The 21,362-nt window shown below is 38.0% G+C and overlaps 1 protein-coding gene and 1 pseudogene across 1 annotated transcript; one reads left to right on the forward strand and one right to left on the reverse strand.

The window, feature by feature from the left end:
* Nucleotides 1-159: 159 nt before the first annotated feature.
* LOC131314922 (magnesium transporter MRS2-F-like) lies at nucleotides 160-5,207 on the reverse strand. The gene is made up of 6 exons (XM_058343852.1): nucleotides 4,673-5,207; nucleotides 4,170-4,361; nucleotides 3,894-4,022; nucleotides 3,239-3,393; nucleotides 2,564-2,693; nucleotides 160-597 (listed from the first exon to the last, which is right to left on the reverse strand). The coding sequence occupies exons 1-6, from the start codon at nucleotides 5,036-5,038 to the stop codon at nucleotides 316-318; spliced, it is 1,254 nt and encodes a 417-aa protein (XP_058199835.1). The 5' UTR covers nucleotides 5,039-5,207; the 3' UTR covers nucleotides 160-315.
* Nucleotides 5,208-10,442: 5,235 nt separating this feature from the next.
* Nucleotides 10,443-20,701, forward strand: LOC131313868 (protein CNGC15c-like; annotated as a pseudogene).
* Nucleotides 20,702-21,362: the final 661 nt, after the last annotated feature.

Here is a 21,362-nt window from a genome sequence, read left to right on the forward strand (position 1 = left end):
AAATGTTTGTCCTTGTCTTAATTAACCATGTCCGCCAAATCCTCATCATCCACCATTGCTCTCCAGGTTGACCATATAGCACCACGAAAGAAACAGAAATGGTCTCCCTATAGGTTTTCCCCAGATCAGAATAATACAGTAAGAGTTAGAAACGCCGGAAGAACAGAAACATTCAAAATATGTCATTCAAATTTTTGGGTGTAGACTTCACAGATATCATTACAACACATCGTATCCAACACGTCTTAGTTGCGTTTGTTTTGAGACAGATAGTGAATCTATTAACAGTTATCGATGCAAATTACAAGATACTCCTCAACCAAGAAATCTAAACCACTTCAACACCAAGATAACCACGATATAAAGAAAGACAGAACAAACCAAACAACCTCCAACGGCTCCAAACCATTGGGTATAGGTTCCAAAAACTAAGAGACGAACTCCGATATTCATGCTCAAGAAACTAAAAGCCACCTCTGCTAAAGTGATCATGAAAGTTGCCATAGAGATAAGAAGACCCATTCGTAGAAGTTGATTCTGTTTGTCGTCCAAAACGATGTTGATGTAGTCCTCAGTGTTGCGGACATATTCGTGCAACTTTAAGATCAAACAAGAAGAACGGCATTAGAAAAATCACCACGAATTATGAAGAAACATCGGCCTATTTTATTATTATTATTTTTTTCCATTTTCGGTTTCCTTTGTGAATGGCAACGAAATAAATTAAAGAGGAATAAAGTGGAGTACAAACAAATTAAGGTGAGTACGAGGTAACCTATTTATCAATCCTCTAAGTTGGCAAAAGATAAAATTGTACGTTTTGGGGAGACAATTTTTTTTGAACCTAAAAGTTAGGAGACTTTAGAAATGGAACTAGGATAAGGAGTCCATTAATCATGAAAAAATTTCGATATAGCCCTTAATATTATGCCGAATTTCTATCGATCACTTTAGCCATCAACTTTGGGTAACCCCAAGGTGGGGTGATTGTCACGCATAATGAAAAACCTGCAATAAAAACAAGGAATATACTTGATGCCGCATGGAGATTTTCAAAAACATTATTTAAGCTTAAGTAATATTACATTTATTTTTTTATTATTTTGAATTTAGTTATTTTGGTAGGAAGTCTTCCTCATTAGACTTTGACACCATGTTCTTGCTTTTTTAGCTCACTTCCCTGCATTGGTTGGTATTAGAGCCTGCTTTTAAATCCTGAGGGATGATTCGAGGAGGTGGAACTGTATCCAACGAAGGTAGAAAAGCTACCGTTGAAGACGAGTATGTGCGGGAGGTCATTGCACGGGTGGAGGAGAGGTGGTAGGCTGATAGCAGATAGAAGCAGGCCAAATGGCAATACATGAAATTTTTGAATTCGGTGATTAATAAAAAAATTTATTGATCAGATTGCTGCATTGTTAGGGCTTGTGGCTGCTCTAGGCCCTGGAACTCGGCCTAACCACCATTATCCTAACAGACATCCTGAGGAGGACAAGGTACGTTACGGAGGAGGAATAGGATGATGATGTCAAGGAAGAGAATGGTTGCCCGTTTGCTGCAAATACGACAGAGAGGGAGGACCCATGGTGCAAGGAGATCATTCTACATGATAGGAGTTAGGGCGCTTCAATAGTGACACATCGACGGTCAAAGGTTCTGTGCATCTGGAAGAATTTATGGATTCTATTACTGTGGTGAAAAAAGTCCCGGTTGAGGGGCCAGAAAATATTATTCTAGATCCAATTGTGGATCGGAATAAATAGCCTATTTATCATGAAGGATCTACGGGAGAAATAAGACTTGGTGCATGTTTGGAGTGCGTTTGCTATAATGATATGAGAAGTGGTCATGTCTCTCTCTTTTCGGTTGAGATGAAAAAAGAAGTTGTCCAAGCGATAATTCAGCCCACTCAGGAAGTGGTTGATTTGAAAGTCGATGTTTCTGACTATTTGGATGATGGTGAGGTAATTGTTCTTCTAATTTTTGAAGGCTTATCAAAATTCAGATTCGAGAAAAACAGTATGAAGTATAAAATCGATGCGGACAGGCAAAGGAGGATTAGATTGTTTCAACTTTCAAGCCATGCAGAACTTGAGGACGAGTTTTCTCAAGCTGAGGAGACTGATGCAGGTGGCAATTTTAAAATATATTATTTAAGCTTGAGTAATAATATATTTAGTTTTTTAGGAAGTCTTTCAATTTGAGAAATAAGTAGAGTATTTAGTTTTCTAATTTAGTTTATCCAGTCTCCTTTTAATATATGCTTGGTCGAAAAGAATGGTTAGTTTCTAATTTTATTGTTTCCTTTTTCTTTATTTCCTAGAATATAGGTTTTCATCTCTATTATAAAATGAGTGGTTAGCCTTACGGCAATTTGGTTGAGTTTGAATGACGAAGAAAACAGAGAGCTGTCTCTCAATTGTGCGCTTGTTCTTGTGTTGTTCTTGCATTTTCAACAAGATTCCATGCATCACTACTCTACGGAAGAGAAGTGGCATAGCGTCATCTGAAATGAAATAGCAAAAGAGGGGAAAAAAAGAAAAGAAAAGAAAAAAGAAAGTACTGTTGATAGTTTGTTTAAGATTCCCTCAATTTGCACAAAGTAGGCTCCCAATAGCATTTCCAACTCTTCTACATTGGGCTTGAGATCACTGGCAGCTACAGTGCTGCTTTTGCTGCTCATGTTTCCATCGCTGAAAATGAAAACCAAGAGGCTTGATGAAGGATATTGAATGAGAACTCTAGTGAAAACTGAGAAACATTCTTGATTTATTAGAGGTTAAAGCTTAGTATGGTAGTGATAAAACCCCCGGCAGCATCCAAGATTAACTGGGATGTGAGCCAATATACATTATAGTGAACATGATTTGGTCTCCAAAGTCCAAACTCCGAACTCAACTAACAACTTTTTTCGATAAGTCATCTGGTGAGGTAAAACTTTTCTAAACTTTTTTTTGTCACACGTTAGAAGAATTTATAATATTCCAACCTCTACCCAACGCATCAACAAGGGTATCAACTTCGTTTCTATGTATAAGAGTTGAACCCACAACCTCACTGTACCTAAGTGCAGTTAACACAACCGTGGGATCAAGTGCTAATTATCAAGTGGAAGAAAGAGAATCGTCTGACATGTTAGTTTAGATTTTTCAAAAAAAGGACATTGGCAGTGAAGTTTGTGATATAGTAATATGTCGATCGGAAAGTTATTACAGAATTCGCAAGGAAATCTACTTACATAGCACCACCCGCTAAAAGAACGTCTTCTTCATCATCATCTATCTCATCCTCAGGCACCAAGCCTTCAGATTGCAAGGTGGCAAGCTTATCCGTCAAGTACATCTGAGCCATATCTATGTCATCATCCAGTAGATGTTCAAATTCGTTCCTCACCTATAAACAATATGGCAATATATTTCATATCTATCAACCACTTAACCAAATGAGCACAACCTTACATAGAAACAAACCAAAAAAACCTATCGATAATTATTCCTAAGCAAAGCTCAAAATTAGGAGGTAGACAAAATTACAGCAGGCTCATTAGATTCAAGTTAGGAAGACATTGAATTAAGTTGGAGTTTGGTTACATAGATTTCAGTTTCAAGTTTTCAGGGTGAATTGGAAACTGGATAATATTATCAAAGATATCGTGAAAATTCACAAAAGTAATCATAATGTCAAGGTGTGAACTGTGAAGTTTCATTCTAAACATAGGCAGTTTCCATTACACCAAGAAGGAATAGAAGAAGACTTTTTCTTTCTTATTTTTGGCTAATTGAAATGGTAGACATAATTACGAGCTAAAGACAACTTATGGTAACTCATGAGAGTATTCTACCCTTATTTCTATTGAAGGAAAACTGTTAAAAATCAATGAGATAATACTATACCTTCTGCACACGTCCATTCAAAGCAACCAAACGACCTTTAATGACTCTCACCCGTTTGAGATTATTTGTACTGGTTTTGGCCGACAATTGATCCAAAGCAGGATATGCCTCTTCCTCCAACGTCAAAGTCTGGAATAGTATGCAAACATTTAATTTTTTTTTTTTAGATGAATAAATTTCTCTTTTTAGTTGTTAATTACTTTAAAAAGAAATAGACAGTGAAGAGTAGAAATAAACACAAGTAGTCCATGTATGCTAGTCATATATTATATATACCTCAGATTCAAGGCTCTTGCAGACAGATTCTAGGCAAATTTCAAGAGCTCGAAACTCAAAAGGTAAAGGTTTTGAATTTCCCCTCCTTGAATCGACCTGATCAGCTGGGGCTTCTTCACACCTACTACCACTTGCTTCTGGTGGCGTATCTGTGGGTGATTGCTCCATAGAATTATCGCTTCTCATAGTAGCCTACATGCAGGATGCAACATAGTCAAAGCCTAGCCTGAAGATACTTCAGTGCTCTTGGAACACCGGTACATGGTGCTCCATGGTCATTTTCCACCACACACACTTAGTGATGAAGTTCACACAAATGTGTCATGTGTGGTGGAAAAAAAATTCATGGAGCAAGTAATTGTAATTTCCTGTAAATGTGGGAGGGGAGAAAACTTATAAGTTAACACTGCCGCCCCACTGCCGCCCCCAAGGATAGTTTTTGTACTAACTACCATTCTGCGAAGGTTGAAAAGAATAAAAAGTAGAAAGAAAAAACTGCTTACAACGAAGTCAGAGAGCTTGAACTCGAGATCGTAAACAAACGAAGCGATACGAGGGTCTCTAGGATTCGGAACCAGAACTTCGTTGGCAGTTACAATCGCCTTGATATGCTCCAAATTCACAACCGCCGCTCTCTCCCTCCTGAGGATCGTAGACGGGTACGAGAGCTCCGGCTCGACCACCCTCAGGTCTCGCGCCGTGATTCCGTTCTGGCGCATGACCGTCTGCTTCCCCAATTCTTCGACGCTGACCTGGCCTGATTTGGAGACGACGAGCCACGTCCGCGATCCGGCGCCCTTCCGCTTCGCCCGACTCTGAGAAGGAAGAAGGGGAATATACCTCCGACTGAGCTCGATCTGATCCCTCATTTTTTTCCCCAGGGAATTGGTGTTGGGATTAAGGTTTTGGTTTGGTGGGTGGACTTTGAACTTTGAAAGCAAAGATTTGACTTTCCGTCCATTGAAGTAGAGTACAGTGTGGAGCTAAATGGTGGGGAGATTTGTGTAGAGGAGTAGTTATATGGGAGAAGTTTTCATAGGTTCACTGTGTAAATCTCTTCCCGCGTCCCCCACCCCCCCCAAATTTATACAAAACACATCTCAAATTTAAAACGTGAGATAAACAGCCCAAATTTATACAAAACACATCTCAAATTTAAAACGTGAGATAAACAGTTGACACCAAAATTAAAAATACTCCAGCTGCAGCTTGTTGACAGCAAAGAGAAATGCTACGTGCAAAGAAAATGAGCAAAGAATTGACCTTTAAAGTGAATCTGAGCCGTTCAAGTGCACTTTAAAGGTCAATTCTTTGTCCATTTTCTTTGTCCCTAGCACTCCTCAACAGCAAATTGAAAGGCCTAGAAGGGCACTGCATTTATGCTTAATCAACATTTAAGCACAGTGAATCTGAGCCGTTCAAGTACATTTTAAAGGTCAATTCTTTGTCCATTTTCTTTGCCCCGAGCACTCCTCGACAGCAAATTGAAAGGCCTAGAAGGGCACTGCATTTATGCTTAATCAACATTTAAGGCACCTAAACGAATAATACCATATTGACACGTGTTGAGGAAGAAGACTTTTTACAGAAAGAAAGTCGATCATCAAAATACTAACAAAAATTTGTTGCAAATGTTTAATTAGTAGGAGTACTAATTAATGAAAATGGCGTCTGAAACGAGGAACCGGTCCATGTACCTTAATTTGGTCAACGCATATATTTTGGGATACTCATTTTGAGAAGATGTGTGGAAAAATTTGTGAACGAGACAGGATGAAAATCTCTCTGCCCTTGTGCCGAAGGATTTTTCAGCCGTTGAATTTAAAATATAAATAAATAAATAATTTACACAATTCAATGGCCGAAAAATCACTCGACACAGAAGCACATATAAATTTTCGAGACAGGAGATCGGACCCCCTCATGAACATAATAGTAGTAAGTTTTTTTTTTTGACAAAGAACATAATAGTAGTAAGTTTGAGTCTATATAGACCCTAGTAAAACGTCCAATGTGAACAGACTTTTGCATTTTCACTTTAAATTAATGATCAAGTGGAGTAGCAGCACAAAGACTGTGCTATGCACAAATCCAGTGCCGACTCCATGTAATTTACAGTAATTAAACTGGGTAAGTTGATCCCATGGGGCTACTAAATTAATACTAACCATATCAATAATTTAGTTCAATTGCGCCCTGTTTTCTTTTTATCATAAAATAACAACAAATTCATGATAACATTTGAAATACGGAGTAATGTTGTTTTTATATCCATCTTATTTATGTTAAAAAAAAATGAAGTATTATCATTGATCGGATTTATTATTGTTGAGAAATCAAAACATTAGATTTAAGGAAAATGTAGGTATAATTTTTTTTTTTTGATCCGAAATTCATTTCAATAAAGCCAAACGGCATTTACAGCGAAACCATCTGAATACAATGTAAAGGAATCTACAAACTACCCATCACAGGAAAAAAAAATACATGAAAACACAAGGACAAAGAGACAAGCTAGCGTCTAGATCTATGCCGAGCCTAAGCTCCGTCCACACCGCCTCAAAGGGTCGGGTCACGTGGCGCATAAATCTGTCCACCAAACTACCTCGGGTAGGCGTAGAATCCTGAACAAAGACAGCAACCAAGCACAGATGGAAACAGATTGAACACAAGCAGATCGGTTGCCCCGCCTCCTTGAGAAGCCCCAAATAGCACGCCGGCTTGCTCTGGCCGTAGGATGCACGCCCGACGTCATCAAATGCTAGGACAAACCACAACCGAAGCGATGGAGCTAAGAAACTCCGGCAAGCCCTCGCTATCACGACGGGCTCCGGGCACAACGAATGGAAAAGAAATCCTCCTGGGCTAAAATTTCGAACGACCCATGACCACGGCGGCCGATGAAACGAGGCACCGCAGCTTGTTCAATCCCAAAGCTGAAACTGACAAACCCCTCCATGGGCAAAGCCCGGGAGTAGCGTCTTCTCCGAGAACCAAGCCCGAAGTCAACACAGCAGAACCAAACCCTAAGCTAGCATTATTCGCCCACCACCACTCCCTTCGGATCTAGGAAAACCAGACCGAAAAACTAACCGAACTGGGGAAAACCAGCCGGTGGAAGAAAAAAGAAAAGTCGGACCAAGCCAAAAGACCACAGACCAAACCCTAACCCTACCTCTTCGATTATTAATGCCCACCACCACTGCCGACCTCACACAAACTAGATCTAAGCGGGTGAGGAGGAGCCAGAAAGGAACAAGCCACCAGCCATTGCCGGAGATCCACCCACCTGACAACACAACGCTACAACCTCCAAACCGGAGAGAAAGAACTAGACCACGGAGGGGGGAGAGGGAAGAGGGAAGGAGAGGGGAGAAGGACGGGGGTGGGGGGCAGCTCCCACCCCAGGAGAAAACTCTAACGGCGGCGCAAGAGGAAGAGAGAAGGGAGAGGAAAGTTAGAGAGCGAGTCTAAAATGTAGGTATAATTTGATGGATAAACAATACGACTGTTCCACCTGGGACTCCCATAGCTACTCTAGAAATAGTTCCCTGTCCTTGTGATTAATATGTACTAGTATACATAGAATTAATCCTCCACAATCTTGTGGCCTTTTATTTCTTATCAAAGCTAGTGATGTGTCGGAATCAAAACTCTAGATAGTTTGGGTTGGATAATTCGGCTAGGACGAAGTATGGTTTGGATGCATATGATAGCAAAAAGCGATTTTTGACTTCTCTTGACCACGTTTTAAGCACAAATCGATCTCTTAACCATGAAATTAATATGGTCCCCAAATTTGTTTGGCAACCAAAATTTTAACTTTTGAAACCAAAAAGTTTGGTTCCTAATGCCATTTCCAGCTAGTTGTTGCAGTGGATGAGGCTCAGTTGGGATGGAACATGGACTGAGCTCGATCAGTCTTCTGTATCGTTCCAATTTTATCTGATGTCCCTGAAAGGACCTCTCAATCTCATATATGGTATCTAGTACAACCGATCACATGTTTAACAAAGGAAGGGACCTAATCAGAGAAAGAGATCGGTCAATACAAGAAACATATATATCATGGGAAAATTATTTGGTACGTAGTCTTGGAGTACCTTCATATATATGGTTCACAAGCACCGTCATCCACCGCATAAGATCTCTACTCGGTACGACCCGTAAAGCTCTACTTTCCCAAGATCAAAACTTAGCCACCACACTTCTTTAGTTGTATTAATCTACAAACATCATATGAAATTATAAATCCATCGATTAAATTAGGAAACATAATCAGGGGAAAAAAAAAGAAAAAGAAAAAGAAAAGTGCCAGCTAATACACCTCCATTCCTCCCCTATACAAATATGCTACTGGTATTACTTTTGGCTGCTGATTTTACGACTTTATTTTTTGTTAACGCCACTCTCCTGCAAGTGTACACTTGCAGGGGAGTGACGTTAATAAAAAAAAAAAAGTGGTAAAATTATTTCCCTTACTTTTTCTATTTCTTTTTCTTTCAATGATCATACTCACCCGTACGAGGTGGAGGCTAGACTTGAATATAGTATAAGAAAGAAATTGCAAATGAGTACCGTGAGGCAGTCCATGCCCTAGTTTTAAAGCTTTCTTTGCAATAACTACGTGGCACTGATGAGTTCTATTTGAAGCGTCACCCCTCTGACTTAAGAAAGGAACACATTTATAATCTTAACCAACTTGACCGTACCTCGATTCATTTCGGAGCTCTAAAATAACGACTGAGCAAACCTTCAAGGTATGAAAATTTTGGCCTTCGTGAGATTTAAACTTATGACCTCTTGGGGACAAGCCATTTAACTATTTCTCATACCCACTTGGTCAAACCCCTTGAAATTGTATGGTTTCAATTTTCTACAAGGAAATACTTTCCTAAAAAAAGATACTAGGAAATACTTTCATATAAAATATATAGATAATGGAAAATGTTGCATGTAAGTTACACATTTCATATTTGGATGTTTACACTCTACATCTCCAAGATTATGCAGAAATTCAAAACATTTGGATATAAATTCACAATATTTATCTTAATCTTAACTCTCTTTTTTTTATAAAAATTAAGCATATTTTCACATAAATCTATTAAATCAACCTTGAATTTATAACATTTGCACGTTGTTAGTTTCGTCTTGATTTACAAATTTATATGCTAATATTGCGAATTTCTTGAAAATTCAAGTACACATATTGTGAGTTTCTATGAAATGTAATGAATTTAAAATGATTCAAAAAGGTTGATATTAATCTACTACAACTTTGCACGGTGAGCTTCTATTAAGGGATCTCTTAAGTTGTTAAGTTAAGGACCTAATGAGTATAACATCGTTCCCGCTCAAATTTTGATGATCTGAACTGTTCAATGTGTTTAAAACATGGTTTTAAGGGTATTCATCAAGAAATCAGCAAATAATATGACCGGAAAGGGCTTGATCCGAACAGTTTTTCATAAAAATTATTTAAACGCTATAAATGAATTTTTGTAAAAAACTATTAGGATCAAGCCCTTCCCGGTCTTATTTTTTACTGGTTTCTCGCATGTATCCTTAAAATTATGCTTTAATCACATTGAGCGGTTTGAATTAGTATCAAAATTTGATCGAAAAAATAGAAATCTTTAACTTATAACTCAATAAAAAATCCCTTATTAGAAGGTGACTGCTACTTTGCATTGTACTAGCACCCTAGCACTACAACAAGGTCCAGGCCCCAGGCCCAAGTAACGTTCAAGGAGGTCCCTTTTTTAATTTAATATAAAACTGCCGCCCTCCTCAAATTTTAAAATACCCCATTGGAGATACTTCCTCCCTCCGTTCCTTTTTAAATGTCATACTTCGTAATTTTAATTTATTAAAACAATATTATCATTATACTTTTCACATCAATTTTTTTTTCCACTTTTCCTACTTACCCATCATCATTACACTTTTTACTCACTAACTTTTCAAAATGGAATCTACTTTTAGGGACAAAATAGATAATGTACCAACTTTTACCCACTAACTTTACCAAATTGACACTTATTAAGGGACAGCTCAAAATGAAATACTGGACAATAATAAGGGAACGGAGGGAGTAGAAGACAAAAAACATTAGCATTATTGACATTCTTACTGGTGTAGTCGCCTATTGCGTAACCTAGGAAGTTCGTTAAGGATACAAACACAAAAAACAATATCCATGGCTATATACCTCCTGATATAAATATGTAGTATTTGACACAAGTAATTAAGCTTCATTTGATCATCACCATGAGTCTTCCGAATTCGAGTTCCATCAGGTATTTCCTCTCTCAATTTCCTTAACAACGGGTTTCGAATCCATTTACCGGATCGAACAAAATTCATTGCTATTGTATTTTATTGTATTGTATGTTCTTACATATTGTTTCTTCTGATCGTCTGTGTATTTCCAGAACCCGATATCAATCCAAACCCGAGATTTTTCCAAAAACCCAAGTCGACCGCGGCGGCGACACCATCAAATTCAGGTGCAACGGAAAATCCCTGAGTGTTAAGGCACTATCGTGAGTCTTCTCGGAAGACTTTGGAAAGATGAAGAAGAAGACCGTAATCAACCCCCGGAGACAGTTTATCCGGCGATGGAGCAAGGTTTTCTTTCTAGCTTGCTTGGTGTGTTTGATTGTGGACCCCCTTTTCTTTTTCCTGCCGGTGGTGAACCCCAATGAATTCTGCCTCGACACCGGGGCGGGGGTCCTACAAATTGCGCTCACAGTTCTTCGATCGATTACTGATTTGTTCTTCGTGATCAATATCGTTGTGCAGTCGAAAACGGCTTATGTCGGTCCATCGTCGCGCGTGTTTGGGAGAGGAGAGCTGGTTATCGATCCGTGGAAGATCTCGTCACGCTACCTTAGAAATGGTTTCTGGTACGATTTTCTGGTTGCGCTACCGTACCCTCAGGTATTCATTTTTGCTTCGACGTTTAAAACTTGATTTTTTTTTTTTTTTTATTTTTGTTTGTCTGCCTCTTCATCTTGTTCTATGTTTGAACTACTAATTTGAAGGTCTGATAGTATTCGTTGTCATCAGTTTTTAGACCCGCACATGAAACTTGTTTCAAAAACTGTGTTCGCAATTTTCTTTTCTTTTCCTTTTTTTTTTTTAAAGTAACTCACTTTGCATGAACACCAAAAAGAGGTCTTTCGATTTTGGGTGCGATTTCAGTACAAAATTTTTGATTGAGAATGTTTTAAATTTGTTTCCATCAAAAGTGTTTTCGTCTTTCTCACATAAAAAAACTGAATTCAAATGATGTTTTTCACTGTTTTCGACTCAGCACACGGCCTATAACCCAATTCTCAAATCTCAAAACCTAATAAAGTATTACTAGTATTAATTTCCTCAGTTAATATTTAGTATATTTATACCGGCACAAATTAATGATCCTGTATCACCATCGTCGTCATCATACACTATATCACTATTACGAGTGATCTTTCAAGACAGTTTAGTTCTGTTTAGCAACTGATTTTATCTTAATTAATACAGTAATTACGTATATTAATTATTTAATTCCAGGTGATGATTTGATGCATCTTACCTAATTTAAAAGGTTCAACGACTTCAGGCTCCGGAAGTTCTCTACGGTACCTGATGTTGATACCCTACTTTCAGAGGCTAACCATAGCATACTGATAGGTACGTAAATATGCCTATTTACGCTCCTTAACTTAGACTTGTTATGTCCGTTTAGCGCGCTATTTGGGTTTTGATACCTGTTAATTGTGTTTCAGGACTCTCGGAGCCGATGGATAATATTTGCAGCTAAAGCGCAAAGTTCAATTTAATTTGGTGCGAAAGCATATCCGGTGAACAAATTAATTCCAGACGGTTGTTCTGAGCTCTGATTGGAAATTAAGAATAAATGGTTTGGTTGAAGCATGATTAAGGCTTTGCAACACATGCCATCGACGTAATTGACTTTGCCATGGCCAATTCATTGGCTGTTGATTTGGCATAGGAAATCACAATGTACTTGCATAGAATAAAATTGGACTTGTGGATCCAATGAAAAAAAGGCACACATGTATTGGCTTTGCTATAGTGGGCCAAGAGGAGAATAAATAAAATGGGCTTTTCATGTTTTACACGGCCTATTACAGAGTATAAAAGCACCAAGGGTTTTATTGTTTAGGGATCTTTTTTGGACCCGAGGATTTAACAGTAAACAAAAGCAGCTGCCGAGATCACTTTTCGAGGGGAGGAAGAAAAAGAACGCAGGCTGCCATCAGGAGGTTTTGTTCCGAGTATTGTTCTAGCAGTTCATAACTTGTTTTTTCTTTCGAGTTTGATTTCTTTTTAAGTTATTTGAAGTTTTGTTTAATTACTCGCACTTCAATAACTCGTTTTAATTTTTGTTCTTTATAAAAGTTGTTCGTTGATTCCTGTTTAACTTAGATCTTTTATTTATTTATTTTTATCTTGCGTTTTAAAAGCATGATTAATTCTAGAGTTCCTTTCCTTTTATTTCTAATAATGAGTGAGCAGTCGTATGGGTAGGGTTGCAGGATGATTAGCACACTGTGATTAGTTCGGGCACTGCTCCTTTTATCAAACAATGTAAAAATGATTTTAGATTGGAAAATACTTCCCGCGGACGAACCCAGGCATTGTCGGAGCCCATGTGAACGGGAGAATGGGGGTCCAAAACTCGTTCTTCGCTGCGCATGGGTATACGGCGACCATAGGGTCTCGCATCTTGCGGGGTATCTTTTTCAATCTAAAATTAAACGTTTTTAAGAACTTCAAACAAAGCAGGTTAATCCGAACTAGTTACAAGTGCTATGAACCCTACGACCGTGCCTCCTTTTAATTTTCTGAAAGTTGCAATCAATTTCTAGATTTTAGTTAATCTCAATCAAAACGACAAAGGGTGGCCACCTAAGAGCCCGTTTAAATTATAACAACCCGAGTTTTTAGTTAGCACACATCACCATCTCAGTGGATTCGACTCCGGACTTACCGGATATTGTGCTACATCGGTTTCAGCCTTACGCTTGGGGCAACCCATTATTTTAGGATTAGGAATCGGTCAAGCACATACCCACTCAGTATCCAAATTGCCAAGGCCACGGGTATCGTCGTCCAGAAAGCCTGGCTTGGAGCTGCTTATAACCTCATGCTTTACTTGTTGTCAAGCCATGTAAGTATGTACTTCATCACCACACAACAATAACAGAATCCATGTCTAGTCCCTGGCCAATTATTGAGGGTACGTATGGGCGGGAAATGATTGAAGACAGATCTAATATTCGATTACTAGAAATTGATCACACAGATACAAAAGATAAAAAAGCATGGAAATGTGGAGCTCTAGAAAAACCACCATTTTCAAGTTCATAAAGTCTACCCCTTTAGTTTTTTAGTACTTCACGATCACTACACTTGATCCGACCGTGCTCATGCATCATTTAATTAATACTCTCAGAATGAGTGCACCGCAACATATTTTTATAAATTTGTATCCTAATACTTCTATCTAAATCAATCCAGTACATTGTGTTTGACATCAGGTTATGGGGAGTGTTTTGTACCTCTTATCAATACAACGCGAGGCAACATGCTGGAAAAGCGCATGCGATCAGGAGTAACACAACATGTAGCTACGACTACTTTAACTGCAGGGCGATAGGGGACCCAACGAGGGAAGCTTGGATCCAAGCAAGCAATATGTCTAACGTTTGTTATGCAGGAATTGGTGGTACTTACCCTTATGGAATATACGCCCCCGGTGTGGTTGCTGGGGTCACCTCGTCTTTGTTCTTGCAGAGATACTTCCACTCTCTTTGGTTTGGCCTACGGAGTGTCAAGTACCAACCACTGCACCTACTTTCAATGGCTAAACGTACATGCAATTACACCAAACGCAAAAAATTTAGGCACAAACCACTTTAGCCTCTGTAGACATGTGAAGCAACGTAGCATAATTGTTCGATAACAAATGCACCAGCTGCGAGCAGAAGGAAGGCTATTAGAGACCTCAGGAAAGCCCGGAAACAAAGAGCAGCAAACAAGGTTTAAACTAGCGGTCATTACGTACGTAGCTTATCGATTTTTCATCCGTCTGGTACAGTTGCACTCTATTGATACTCAACACGTATTGCTTTGTATATGTTATTTTCTATCCACTCCACGTTCGATTTTTGACGACTAGAAGAACTATTTTAAATTCTCCAGCTCCAAACTTTAAAATATATATATATATATATACACACACACACACACATATAGACACACACACACTCGCTAAATCCGATTCTCACCACGTATTATTTGACGCTGTTGCTATCACTTCATGGCTATCATTACCGTTGCGCGGCTTGCTACCTCTATTTAAAACCTTAAGGAGTAGCGTATATAACCTAATTAACAGAAACGTTAACCGATAATCCCACGATCGAGGAAATTAATATTCTTATAAAACCTTTACACAAAGTTCTAATTGACCGAACTTACCAAAAACTAAAAAGTTCTTGACCACAGTGACGCAAATTAAAGTGATATTTCTTGTCGCATCATTAGGAATGTAAGGCATGTCAAGGGGATGAGTATATCTTATTGGATAGCACTTTCGTTCTATTTTGGGGGCTAAGGTAAATTTTGTTTAACCAAAACGAAGATAGAACATCACACAAGAGCGCAAACAAGACAACTACAAAGGGACAGGGATTGGTCCGAGACTTAGGGATTTTGCTCTCTCTTAATATCTTAAAATCGAAATATTTTAGGTGTTATTAACTCCTTTAGAGTCAGAGAGTCAGTCAATTAATGCAGTGCTTTGCTATGACCAGTGGCGGCTCCAAAGATTTATAATAGGGTGTTCATAAATTACCTTTAACTCTACTAGCTAGGGCTGCTCAAAAAATTCGGTGAACCGTGAAATCAGTCCGGACCGAACCGATCCATACCTTTTGAATTTTGTCTGTGGATTAATGGTCCGGACACGGATTGAAAAATTAGAAAACCGTGACTTGCGATTTGGTCCACAGATTTTCATTACGAAACCGTGGATTAACCGAACCGGACCGTGAGATATTTATTTTATATAAATAATATATATATATATGTGTGTGTGTGTGTGTGTGTGTGTGTGTGTGTGTATTTATATAACAAATTGTTAATAATGTTAATACTTTTTTCCACCAATTTTAGTATTTTATCTTAATAATGGGATATAATGTAGATGAATATAAAATATAAGGAGTAAATCGTAGTTTTTTCGTATAAATTACGAGTAACCCTAGTTGAGTTTCAGTAGTTCGTTTTTTTTTCGGTTCTTTTATGTTATGTAATTTACTATAATGAGACAATCCTACTAGTGTTTTAGATTCTTTTGAATTTGATTTCTAAAGTAAGCCTTTGGTGGTTTATGTAACAAGTATTTTCTGGTGGTGTTAAACTTAATTCTGAATGTCACCGTCTTCTCTTTTATTGTGGGATAAATGCTTGAGATTTATTTTTGCTAAAATCCGTGGACAAAACCGTAATCGATCCGTGAGTCACAGATCGGATTGGAACCGGATCGTAGGACTTTTGGTCTAGACACGGATTTCATTTTTTAAAAACCGTGACTAGCGGTTCGGTCCTCGGATTCCTAAAAATCCGAACCAAATCGGACCGCGAGTAGCCCTACTACTAGCTGGTGTATTGACCAATAATATATATGAAAAACCTCGTATATTAGTACTCCCTCCGTCTCTAAATAAGTGTCCAACGCGCAAATCTAGGTCTTCAAAAAGATTCATTTGTTTCGTTAAAAAAATCAAATTTTTTTTACAAATCAATAGATAGCAATGAGTTCTATTAGATTGTGAAAAAAGAATGAATTTTTCAATGAAAAACATGCATATTTTGTAAGGCTTAGTTTTGCGCGCTGGACACTTATTTAGGGACGGAGGGAGCATAAATAGTACGGATAAAAAAACGTAACCTCTATTCTAAAATAATTAACTACAAGGCAAAATAAGAACTTAAAAATATACACTATATTATTAAACAAAAATTTAAACTTTTTTTACGTAGTAGTAATGCGTAGTAGACAGTATTGAGACTGACCTTTTCGAAAATATGTTGTTTGTTTGGATGACATGATGAGATTTTTTATTGTCGCCTTAAAGTCGAAGGAATATCATTCAAGTTAACAGGATTTTGCAATGTAGTTGATTTTTTTTACAACTTTGTCTGTAATTCTACAAGCTAACTAGACAAAAAATAATAAAGTAGTTATTGCCACGAATTATACCATTGACAATGGAGATAGATAGAGAACGCAGAGCATGATACATAAACCACTAGATACTTCTTTTTCTCTTTATTTTTTTACTACTATGATTTTTTTTTTTTTGCTCGGCGCTACTATGATTTTTTTTCCATTAGGATTGCGAGTTTTGTTTGAAATAATGTGTTAGGTGTTCAAGTATGAATTGCCTAAATTGATGGGCTGTAATTGGATTGTAATTGAGTGTTCTAATTAGTTGTTGGGTGTTCAATTGTTTTTCGGTACGTTAGATGTTCAAGATTATTAGAATTTGGTGTTCATTGATATTTGAGTTGGGTGTTCAAAACAAGACTAGCAAATAATTTTTACATGTATTCTAAGCAAAAAAAAATAAAAAATTAGTGTGTTCATGTGACCATGGATTGCTCCATGTCCAGTCGTCTCTGGCTATGACTTTAATAGAGACCCCCGCAACGAAAGTGTACGGTAGGATTAGTCCCCAACTTGCAGGATTAGACGTCGTTATCAAAAACAAAGTATAATTAGTAGAGCAACTTCGTTGGTACGCGGAATTACCCTCTTGCCCTCCTCCAAAGGAGAGCACTTTCGTTATTTCTTGCGTATATGCTACTCCTTCCGTTCCAAAATGAGTGACTTTTTTGGGATTCCGTGCCATTTTAAAATGCTTATATCTTTCGATTTATGAAGTTTTATGTGATTTTGAAAACTTTGTTTAGTAGAACTAATTAAAATCTATCAAACAAGATCCATATTGCATATTTTTTAACACTCATATTGAAAGATATAAGCATTTAAAAATAACGCGCTTTTCCAAAAAGGTCACTCATTTTGAAACGAAAGGAGTTTGACTCTGCATGTGTTTTGTACTATCCATGTCATGTGACAAAAATAAGATGTACTCATGTATGTGCATGCATGCAATTGCAATTGCAGCACCCAAGGGCAGAATCTGACCACAAGCATATTTATTGGAGAGAATATCTATAGCACCATCATTGTGATTCTCGGCCTGCTTAACTTATCATTGCTTATCGGGAATATGGAGGCAAACAGTACTCCCTCCGTCCCCTTTTTAATATCTAGTATTTCATTTTAGGCTGTTCTTTAATAAGTGTTCATTTTGTAAAGTTAGTGGGTAAAAGTGGGTACATTTTCTATTTTGCCCATAAAAGTAGATTCCATTTTGAAAAATTAATGAGTAAAAGTGTAATGATGATGTTTCCATAGAGGGTAAGTAGAAAAAATGGAGGTAAAAGTTGATGTGAAATATGTAATGATGATATTTTTTTAATAAGTTGGAATTACGAAGCGGGACATTTAAAAAAGAACGGAGGAAATAGTAAATACTACTGTACTTACTACTAATTCATGATCACATTAATTAATAGACCACATAATGATAATTAACATTCTTAATTACTGTATTATAGAAAAATTACAGTTTTAATTTTATGCATGTTGTGTGTGTCTATATATATATATAGACACACTTCTGTTTGTAATTGGGGTACTGCATGGCAACTGCATTCAGGATACCTTCTATCGACTAATCAGCGGATAGAGGAGTGGAGGGTCAAGAAGGAGAAATTATTCGTTGCCCTTGAGGCAACACGTCACTTTTGACAACTGTTGCCTTTTAACAAATCAAAATTTGCCTTATGGGTAAAGTGGCCAGTTACCACTTACATACATTTTCTCTCTCCGCTGAAATTTTGAAACACAACATTCTCTCTCTAAAAATAGGCGCCTACATCCAAAGTTGTTCTCTTAAAATAAGCCACTTAATTTATTTTTTTGTCTTTATTCAAATATTTTTCGCATTTGTTAGTTTATCGTCAATTTTTTGGAGATTATTGCTTCATCATAACGAGAGGATTCTAAAAGGTAAAAAATTACGATTGAAACCCAATTTTTTTGAATAAAGACAAAAATAAGCCAATTTTTTCGTCTTTATTCAAAAAAAATTGAATTTCGATCATAATTTTTTACTTTTTAGATTCCTTTGGTCACGACAAAGCAATAATCTTCAAAAAAAATTAACGAAAAACTAACAAATTTAAAAAAAAATTGAATAAGGACAAAAAATAAGCCATTTGACTTATTTAGCAGAACTTACCCAAGTTCTCTGAATCAAAAGAAATCGCCTAATTTTTTAGTAATTTTTTAATTTTTCGATTTCCATTTGACGAAACAAATCAATAATTCAAAAAAATTAGGCGCAACGTTAAAGAACGCAAACAAAATCTGAATAAGAATAAAATAAAATAAAAAAGCCCAAAATTTTAGCGGAAAGCCTTTTTCTTTTGATTTAGAGAACTTGGGTAAGTTCTGCTAAATAAGTCAAATGGCTTATTTTTTTGTCCTTATTCAAAAAAAATTTAATTTGTTAGTTTTTCGTTAATTTTTTGAGGATTATTACTTCGTCCTAATGAAAGGAATCTAAAAAGTAAAAAATTATGATCGAAATTTAATTTTTTTTAATAAAGACGAAAAAATTGGCTTATTTTTGTCTTTATTCAAAAAAATTAAGTTTCAATCGTAATTTTTTACTTTTTAGATTCCTCTCATCCTGACGAAACAATAATCTCCAAAAAATTGACGATAAACTAACAAATGCAAAAAAAATTTGAATAAAGACAAAAAAAATAAGTCAAGTGGCTTATTTTAAGAGAACAACTTTGGATGTAGACGCCTATTTTTAGAGAGAGAATGTTGTGTTTCAGAATTTCAGTGGAGAGAGAAAATGTATGTCGGTGGTAACTAGCTACTTTACCCACAAGGCAAATTTTGATTGGTGGAAGGCAATACCTATCAAAAGTAACGTGTTGCCCCAAGGGTAACGAATAATTTCTCGTCAAGAAGAGCGACAAAGAGCACTGGATATATCTAGGGCTGCAAACGATCCGAGCCGCTCACGAGCGGCTCAGAGCTCGGCTCGATAACGGCTCGGCTCGGCTCGGTTCGAGACACAAACGAACGAGCTCGAGCTAGTCGAAACTCGGCTCGAATTGGCTCGCGAGCTCGATTATATTATATATATTTATATATATTTGTTTCATAAACGAGCCGAACTCGAGCTCGAGTCCTGCAACTCGTCACGAGCTTGAGCCGAGCTCGAGCCAACTAAATTTTTAGCGAGCCGAGCTCGAACACTCTAAAACTCGGCTCGACTCGGCTCGTTTGCAGCCCTAGATGCATCACAGGCAACTCCCCCAAGAACTAAGAGAATCGGTGCACAGATACGATAGGTACAAGTGGGTGGCTACTTACGGAGTTGATGAAGAAACCCTACTCTCTGACCTTCCCAAAGGTCTCCGCCACCAAATCAAACGCCATTTGTACCTCAATCTTGTTCGACGTGTAAGAACCCCCGCGCGGCCCCTCATTTATCTACCTATATATAACATCTTGTTTAATTCAAGATCCTAAAAATTAGTCGAGGTTTCAAGTACTTTAAAACCATATAGCTAGATTTGTCCGCCCAACATCGATCTTTTTCATAAAAATCTACCATTCGTCCATTTAAGATTTTCGGAAAAGCAATTATTGCCCTCCTAAGATTTGTGCTAAAAGCATATAAATCACCTCATCATCGTCTAGTCAGCTTACATCACCCCAGCAACATACGTAAGAATCATCATCGTCTAGACAGCTTGCGTGCACTTCAACTAATTCCGCGGCCTTAAAGATAATAACCGGATGTAGCCCCAGTGCCACCTGAAACTTTAGTAGTATTACTGTTCTCTAAAATTGCATTGCAGGTGCCCTTATTGGAGGAGATGGATGATCGGATGTTGGATTCGATATGCGAGCGGCTACAGCCAAGACTTCGGACCGAAGGCATGTTTGTAATACGCGAAGGTGACCCGCTCAACGAGATGCTCTTCATAATCCGGGGCCACCTCGACTCCCACACCACCAACGGCGGCCAACTTGGGTTATACGACTCCTGCCGGATCGTCCCGAGCGACTTCTGCGGCGAGGAACTGCTTACGTGGGCCCTCAAGAAGCATCGAAGCGACGTCCTCCCGTCGTCCACGCGCACCGTGAAGGCCAGTTCGGACGCGGAGGCATTTGGTCTGGGAGCAGAGGACTTGAGGTTCGTGGCGTCGCAGTTCCACATGCTGCACAGCAAGAAGCTTAGGCACAAGTTTCGGTTCTACTCGCACCAGTGGCGTACCCAGCGGCCTGGCGAAGGTACAAAAGGAGGAAGGAGTTCCGCGAGCTTAGTGCTATGCAGGGTGGTTAGGGCTCGCCCGGGAGTTCCGGGTCAGGCCGCGGGGAGGTTCTTGTGGCCCGACCGGGGTCTGGCTTGGCCCATTTTGCGTCAATGCTTATATCAGACATTAGGAGCAAGCGTTACGGGTCGGAATCAGGGGTGCTTAGCCCGTTACCGAAGCCAGAAGAGGATTGAAGGAATGGGGCTTCAATATAATTTGATCACTTGAAAATACGTAAAGGGAAATTTGAGATTTGCTGGGTTGTACATATTTTTTAGGGCGTTTTAATATCAAAATTGAACCAAGTCTCTGCGTGTTACTCGTATATTTCAAGGCCTTAATTTGTACATCTGTGGTGAAATTGAGTTTTTCAGTGCTTTCCAAAGTGTTTTTTGGCCGAGAAAAACTTCTTTACGGAGAAATCCGTAAATAAAGTTTACAATGCTCAATGACGCGTGTCCAAAAGTATTTTGGATGATCTGGATTTTAAAAAACTATTCGCTAAAATAGTTACCATTGATTGCCGAAATAGACGGCTAAAATTGCGCAGAACCGTGAATAACTTATTCAGTTTCTCTCTTTGTTGCCACTTGATCATTTATGGCAACTATTCATTTGTTAGGAGGAAATGCTATAACTAGACAAAGAAATTCCAAGATTTACACACAGATTTTACCCACAGAAGTTTGA

Source organism: Rhododendron vialii, chromosome 13a, assembly GCF_030253575.1.
Source record: "Rhododendron vialii isolate Sample 1 chromosome 13a, ASM3025357v1".
Taxonomy (NCBI): domain Eukaryota; kingdom Viridiplantae; phylum Streptophyta; class Magnoliopsida; order Ericales; family Ericaceae; genus Rhododendron; species Rhododendron vialii.

Coding starts and splice junctions, on each gene's coding strand:
- LOC131314922 (XM_058343852.1), bottom strand. CDS start 5,038: ATGAGGGATCAGATCGAGCTCAGTCGGAGGTATATTCCCCTTCTTCCT. Junction 4,362..4,672: donor TCAAGCTCTCTGACTTCGTT/GTAAGCAGTTTT, acceptor TCCTGCATGTAG/GCTACTATGAGAAGCGATAA. Junction 4,023..4,169: donor GCAAGAGCCTTGAATCTGAG/GTATATATAATA, acceptor ATACTATTCCAG/ACTTTGACGTTGGAGGAAGA.